This window comes from Ipomoea triloba, chromosome 7 (assembly GCF_003576645.1).
Source record: "Ipomoea triloba cultivar NCNSP0323 chromosome 7, ASM357664v1".
NCBI lineage: Eukaryota > Viridiplantae > Streptophyta > Magnoliopsida > Solanales > Convolvulaceae > Ipomoea > Ipomoea triloba.
In genome coordinates, this window is record NC_044922.1 from 27,298,734 (window position 1) to 27,306,888 (window position 8,155).

The 8,155-nt window shown below is 34.5% G+C and overlaps 1 protein-coding gene across 1 annotated transcript in view; it reads left to right on the forward strand.

Annotated features, from left to right (window-relative positions):
- LOC116024450 (membrane-embedded CAAX protease MroQ-like) overlaps nt 1–2,369 on the forward strand; it is a 3,796-nt gene extending 1,427 nt beyond the window's left edge. The window contains exons 2-8 of the mRNA XM_031265344.1: nt 8–110; nt 240–373; nt 569–618; nt 731–823; nt 1,066–1,157; nt 1,315–1,421; nt 2,129–2,369. Coding sequence (XP_031121204.1) covers nt 8–110; nt 240–373; nt 569–618; nt 731–823; nt 1,066–1,157; nt 1,315–1,421; nt 2,129–2,170 — 621 coding nt within the window. The 3' untranslated portion in view covers nt 2,171–2,369. The remainder of the gene's footprint in view (nt 1–7; nt 111–239; nt 374–568; nt 619–730; nt 824–1,065; nt 1,158–1,314; nt 1,422–2,128) is intronic.
- The last annotated feature ends 5,786 nt before the right edge of the window (nt 2,370–8,155 follow it).

Here is an 8,155-nt window from a genome sequence, read left to right on the forward strand (position 1 = left end):
TATCTCGATCCTTATTTATCTATGCAGTATTACAACTGTTGTTGTGCTTGGAGTTCTCTATACTCTCACCAAGTCGTCTCAGCCACTTCCTAATGAAATATATCGATATGGTAATTGCTTTATCGAACGTTTAACTGATCATAGTTATGTGATACATTATCAGTTATGGTGTGGGGGTTTTACTCCCAATGGTCGAGAGATTATTTCACTAGTTTGAGTACTTGCTATTAGTATTTCAGATTGGAGGGAGCCTTTCGATTTTCAAAGAGGATGGCTGTTGTGGGCAACGATTGGTCTTGTTGGAGCGCTGATTGCTATTGCATTGACGGGAGTTGCAACGTCTTTTCTCAATAGCGAGCCCCCACAGAGAGAGGTTATAAGTCGATCCGCTATACTTGAAGTCTTTAATTGAATGATTTCATGCTTCGTGCATATATACTATTAAAAGGAATGAAAAAAGTAATTAGGGAAATTAACTTATTGCCCGGGAAAGGGAACATAGAGTGTTCATGCTATTGATGGTTAACTCATAAAGTGATATGTGACTTATTACTGGCACTTGTTTCAGACTGATGCTCTTGTTCGCTTGCTTCCGTTGATTGGCTCTTCAACTATCAGGTATTGCTATCAAAGAGTATCCCGAGTTTTATGTGCTATATTTTTGGTGAGACAATACCATTTTATGAAGCGGGGTCCATACCTAAAGCGTCAATTGTTGTTTTTAATGTAGCACTGCAAGTCTGTTGGGCATTACGGGCGTCCTTGCTCCAATTCTTGAGGAGACTATTTTTAGAGGGTTTCTTATGGTCTCCCTGACTAAGTGGTATTCTTCGGTCTTTATATTCTAATAATTACTCCTTCTGTCCCATTTTATGTGTCTGGTTCAGTTAATGAGACTTGTCTGAAGTTGATTTGACCAATGAATAGTAAACCGGACATATACATACAATTCAAAGCTCTTCATATGAAGATGGAAACTGGTTTAATGGATCTCGGGTGATTTTACGGTGACCATTGTGGGGTTGTTGATTCCTCAACGCTCTTTTTGTTTGCCGGTCTTTGCAGGCTGCCTACACCGCTGTCAATCCTTCTCAGCGCCTCTGTATTTGCTGTTGCACATCTAGCTCCTGGAGAATTTCCTCAGCTTTTTGTACTCGGTATTTGTTTTAGCATCTGGCTGTTCCTAACAATTTAACGATTTTCATATTGTTAAAGAACATTATACTTAAGAAGCTAATCTGCAATACGATTTGGTGGCTTTTTTCTACCACTATCAATCAGTCATCCCGAACTCACGATGTCAAATATATTCAGGGACTGCTCTAGGATTTTCATATGCTCAAACACGAAATCTTCTCACGCCAATCACAATTCATGCGTGTTGGAACTCGGGGGTTATCTTGCTTCTGACCTTCCTCCAGGTAAATTGATCACTCCCCGTACTCTTTTACACTTTAGCTGAAAAAACTTAGACTAGACGGCCATTGTTGTCATAGACAAGTAAAAAGCCAATCTAGACTTATAATGCACATTGGCCAAACCACACTAAAAGATTGAATCCAATCAATTGACTAGTCTAACGCATGGCCTTATAAACTCATATTTTCTCTCTTATTTTGTCAATGTGGGACTCTTAACACCTCTCTATACTAACTAGAAACTACTTTGTACTAAGTAATGGGAGTACCCTATGCCATATATATTAATATATATATATATATATATAGATTTCTATTCAAATGTGGCCGCGCCTTCCCGTGCGGCCGTGCGGTTTACACCACTCAATGTTAAGAAATACACCACTCAATGTTACGAAATGCACCACAATGAAAATACATTTCTTAATATGAAATGCACCACTCAATGTTATTTGAGTGGTGCATTTCTTAACATTGAGTGGTATAAATCGCACGGCCGCACGGGAAGGCGCGGCCACACCTGAACATGACCCTATATATATATATATACACACACACACATATCGTTCGACTATCCGTTTGTAACTGAAACCGCTACTAATCATGACATAATGACCTATTAACTGTCATCAATAATGTAACGTTTACAAGTGTGATAACGTTGCACTGTTCCAATATAATCGTTACATCGAACTCTATTTTGTGTGTAGCTTCAAGGATATGACATCAAGGAAATAATACAAGCATCTTGATTCAGATTGAGGAGTGAATATGGCATTTTCTTATTCAGCCTTCATCTTAAGTCATAACTGTTCATTTCACAGATTTCTAGTAGCAGTTTGACCTGTAATGTATTCTTGCCAGAATTTTAGTCTGTATTCTATTCGAACATGTTTTTGGCACATTAATTGGTTCAATCAAAATTGCAGCAGTGTTCTGTGTTTCATGCAATTACTTTTGTGCTATTTTATTCTTTTTGGTTAATTTTTAGTCGGTCTGTATTCAAACATGTTTGACTCATGAATCTCATGTGTTATAGTGTTATACTGTTGGTCTGTTATAGTACTTGGGTTGACAGATGCCACCATGTATTAATAGAGATGTCAAAACAGATTAGCTCGGTCGATGACATGCTAGGAAAAGGTGGATCAAACCAAGTTAGCTTTTTATTTTTTTATTTTTTTTAGTGACGAGGGAAATTCGCAACCACTACTTGATGTACTATTGGGTAAACTTTGTTCCTATGTAATAGTCAAAATTATTAGAATTTGTAAAAATTTAAATTTAAAAAGATTATATTAATCCTTAAAAAAAAAGATTATATTAAATTTTAAAAATTCAAAAAATTAAATTAAATTTAAAAAATGTGTGCACATAGATCCACGTAAGCACTCAAAAGGTAATGTGTGAGCCAAATAAGTAGTGGCCTAATAAATAGGCAACTATAGGACTTAATAAGGCTTTTTACGGGTTTAGAGAATTTAAATGATTTTTTTTTTTGTTATGGTGTTCAATTATACTATTTGATTTACTTAAGGGGTTTATTTGACTATTTTTTTTAAAATACGTACAACTTAATATTTATCTGGTTTGAGCTCTGTAACCCGGCCACTAGACATCATTACTAAGTATGAGTGAAATATAAGATCAAGACTCCCTTACTATGGACACCAATGTATAAACCTTTTTAAAAAACATGTTCGTTAACCATCAATTTAAAATATATCTTCTGATTTATCCAGTAAGATCGAGTAACTGGAGCTCTCAATATTAAAATGTTATCCTTAATATATAAAACTTAGTGACATGGGACAAAAAGGGTCCATTTGATAAATTTGAATACCAAATTTAAAGATTTCTCACGGTACGTTCCTACTTTGAAAATTAGTGGAGGGTCAGTTTGATAGAGATGAGGCAAGTAGTAGTTCATCACATGAAAAGAGGAAGCCTTTGGATGCTATAACATCATGAGTTTGAAATGTAAAGACTTTTTTTTAATAATAATAAAAAAATTCCCTAATTACAATGTCATATTTAAAAGGTTGGTGTACACGTTTGGGTAGGAAACCCAAGGTCAAATTAAAGAAGGGACAAGATGGGTTTGAAACGAGGGTTAGATTTCTGGATTTTCACTAAGTTTTGAAGTCCCCAAGTTGGGCATTTGACTCAATGAACCCTCTCCACATTTAATACCAAACCTTATATATTAACTATATATATAAGTACGTACCACAAAAATTAATTAAATACAACCTTAATTCAACTTTGGTTTTAGGGTTTTTGCAAGGGATTCAAACTTCTATGAGAGTGTTGCATTGTTTGAGTAGAACACTCACATAATTGCTTTTCAAGAAGCAAGGTGATTTGAGGAAATCCATGGCCTGTTTTTCCATACAACTTGCTATTCATCTTTTAATCTTACTTTCGATCCTAACAAATTGATTGCATTTCGTTTTTGTGTGTGTGTGTGTGTATATATATATATATATATATACTTGTCCCTTAATTGGGCCGGCCGGGTGCGAACATGGATTACTCTGAGTATGGTACGGGTTTAAAGGTGCTTCCTACAATTAGGGTCTGCTCATGACAACTCGTGGCCTGACAAAAAAAAAAAAAAAAAAAAAAAAAAAAAAAAAAAAACTCTATCAAGAGTTCGGATCTTGTAAATACGATTAGTGCTCTAGTCTGTCACATATGGTCTTCCTTGCGCAAGTTACCTCTCTGCGATCATGTAAGGTTTACGTGGCTATTACACTGGAGCAGGATTTGCCGAGTGCACGCCCTCAGATAATGCAGCGGTTGCGGATTTTCCTCGTCACCCATAAAAACACTTGATCAGCTCTTTACCCGTGGGATGAGGATGAGATGGCGTGTGCCGTGCGCGTGAGTCTTTTCTAATTTAACCAGAGGTCTTTGATTACCTTAAGGCCTATGTCCTACTATATATACACGGCACAAACTCACAAACATGAATAGTGTCGATGTGCGATGATTCTAATTGACTGGTTGATGAAAATTGTTTTTAAGATTATTGAAGACAAAAGGGTTGGACCATAAAAACAATCAAGAATGGAATGGTGAATGCATGTATCGTTGAAAAATATTTTCAGAGTAATGTTACATTTTTTTACAAAAATCACTTGGGAGGAGAGTAATGTTACATTTTTTTAATACAAAAATCACTGCTTAATGTTCATTCTGATCCATTACGTGTCATTATTGTATTGACTTTTTTTTATATAGAAAAATAAATTTTTATATTTGATTTTTATGTTAACTGATTATTAATTTATGGTGAAGTTAGGCAACCAATAAAAAAAAATTCAAGCTGGGTTAGGACTTTCAAATTTAATTTATCCTTAAAAAATGACGTTTCACAGTTTACAATGCAGTTGTTTCCATATATTACTTTCATTAGTTATATTAAAAAAAATCAATCTCTATAATCAAAATTGAATTTCAATCGAATTAAACACTGTAACAACAAACCAGAAAAGATTCTGGTTCCAGTTTATTAAAATTGAGAACCAGAACAAAATATAAAATAGAAAAGCCTGGTTTTTAAGGAAAAAAAAGGGTTCCAACTAGAAATTTAAATAGGAACAAAGTTTCGGTTCTAGATTAATATTTTTCAGAACTGGAACTAACCGTAGTAATACTTACCACTGTCTAGAAGAAACATAACTACCGAAATTTTTTCTAGAAACTATAGATATGTTTAAAATATAAATTTTAGTTTCCAAACATTCATGATCATTGATGTTTAACTAACTAAAATTTTCGACCATTGAAAAAGTAGTAAGATTATCAGTCACTTTTAATAACTGATCAGTAATAACGATAAAACTCATGAAAGATTTTTCACATTTGATTAAGATTGAAATTTCATCATTTATTACCAAAAGGGCTAAATATTTTTCCAACTTTCCAATAACTAAAAACTGTTAGATTTCCCCAGGACAGAATCACAAAAACTCATACAATTATAATGTTAAATAGATTTGTAAAGAGTAATAATGCACACCTCATTTTTTACTCCTTACTTGAGTGACGACCATCTAAAAAAAGTTGCATTCTACCGTTTTCTTCTATCAATAAAATCACGACAATGGAGTCCATATATTATTTCTATTGCGCAACATGCCGCTTGGAGAGTCGAGCCCACCATTGACACTGACTTTTACGCAAGTATAAGAAAATAAAGTTACTCAATCTCAGGTACTACACAAATATGCTATTTTCTCAACTTATTGAAACACAAAGAGTCCATATTGTCTCCACTAAAGTTCGAACCCATGACCTTCCACTTGGAAGAACCACTTCGTGTCACTTCCTACTAAGTATAATTTCTGACATATTGGTAAGCTCTTAATACTCAAAATTGTTTGTCCTCACAATTTCTGATTTCTAAATTTTTGCATGAAGAGGTATCACTCCTCACCCATCATTACAAAGGCATACATTGCATGCATCATATATATCATATCGTGTCAAGAAATCAGTAAAAAGAAACCAATGAGAACAAATGGTTCCACCAAAAAGATTGACTCTTTTCCTTTTTCACTTCAACATGCAATAACTGTTACAAAAGGCCAGCCCTGTTATCCAGGAGTAGTAGTCAAGATTTTGCTTGTCACAACATGCCACATAGGATCTAAGTGGTCCCCACACATGATATGCCCTTTGACTTTTTGACCTCCCCCACATACACAACACTACAGCTAGCAAAAGGCATCTTCTCATCTTCTATGATGATCAGTCAAAATATATATATGGGTACCCACAGAATACTTATATATGTATATATATATATATTTTTAACCTGACAGGTCAGTGGAATAGAAGCTGCAAAGAATGGAATAGAAATGGGATTTTTGGATCCTGAGAAAACTATGCAAACCCTATTCTAAACTCCAAAAAAAAATTTAATAAAAAGTCTGATTTGCAGAGTCTGCAGGCTGGCTATATCTTCACAGCCCTCTCTCTATAGGGGTCTGTCATAATCTTAATATTTATATATAATTTTGTGCCCTTCTGCTTTGGGACTTGGTTTCTTGAACCCATTTTTCCTAATAACAATTCAAATTAAACCTAAATTAATATAATCTAGGTTGCTTTGTCTTGTTGCATGCATGTATATTTATTGATTGATTACTACCAACTTTCATATATTATAACCTTAAGTTTTAAAACCTTTGAAAATCTAACACTTATGTCCTAATCCCCATAGCATTTGATTTGGCAATCTTTAGACTCCTCAATTTGTACTAAACAAATAGCAGTTTATTAGTTATTGGCTTGAAAAGGGTGACCAAGTTGGTAGATTATGATTCTCGTACTAGAAAATCACTACAAGTTGGATTCTTGAGAACACCCTGGCCTCTCAGTCGAGCCCATTGCACTATGTCGATCTTCTTTTTTTACCTTCCTTTTCCGCGTGATTTGTAAGGTCTGTTTAATCAGTATAGTACTCTTTCAAATGAGTGGTTTCAAAAAAAAAAAAAACAGTTAAGTTGTGTAAATGAAAGGCATTAAAGTGAGAAATAAGTGTCATTTATTATGGGGGTGTAGACCATCTTCTTGACTTTGCTAGGGTTTCTTGGTAGCTGTATTTTCATTTTCTTTTACATTTCTTTCTTGTTAGTTGATGATTAAAATATACCCTAAGTTATAATTTTTTGACCTAAATTTTAATAATGGTAAAAGTTTAAAATAGTTTCAAGTTAAGACTCAAGCATGACATAATAATATTAACAATAATAGATCTTCGAACTTAGATTTACTGTTTAAAAGGTCGGGTGCATAACTTATCACCAAATCATACTTTTAGAATTTTTTTTCGAAGCCTGCATGGGTAGCTCAACTGGTCACAGGGGTAAAGTTTGGGAGAAGAGACCAGGATTGAGTCTCACCAGCATCAATGTGGGAGCAACCTCTCAAACTAAGGGGGGTTTTGCCTATTTGATTCAACCTTTTGGGAGAAGAATTTAATTATTTCGAATAACTTTTGTTGTGATATTTCTTCCTGGTGTATCTTCTTGCCAACATCCTCTCAATTGAACTTGTTGCACATGATGCAGTTTACTTCTATGTGATTTGAAGGTTATTACACGGGAATATATATCGTTTTTCAAGGCACACTCTCAAGTAATAACTGCAAGTGAGGTCTGCGAGTTTTCCCGTGGCCAAAAAAAATTGAACTTACACTTTTAAAAAAAATTTATTTACAATCACATAGTTACTCGATAAACTATATATGAATTCATCATGTGTATGCAGCAGTACTCTTAGAAGTTAAGAGACCAATCTTGATTGGACCGGTCGAAACTCAGTTAAATTAGTCTAATTTGAGGAGATACAAATATGAGTATTAAAAAAACAAAATTTTGACCGATAAATTAACGTGTGCTAAAATTGGCATGAGAGAGAGAGGTGAGATTTCGTATGTAGTACTCTAAAAGTCAGCAGAAAAGGCGGCTGAACCTTCGGGGGCAGACCCCTAGCGAGGAAGCATATAATGGCTTCTTCTTAATTATATTACACACTTCCATTCCCATCTTCGACCTCTTTCTCCATCTTTTCTCTTTGGATTTTCATGCTTTTTACCTCTCTATATACTTCAATTCTCCTCCTTCTCTCTCAACACAAAAGCTAAAAAGGGTTTCCTTATTTTCTGCTACCTAAACCTCTTTGTTCTGTCTGCAGATAATATAATTAACCAGCCAGGTTTTGGT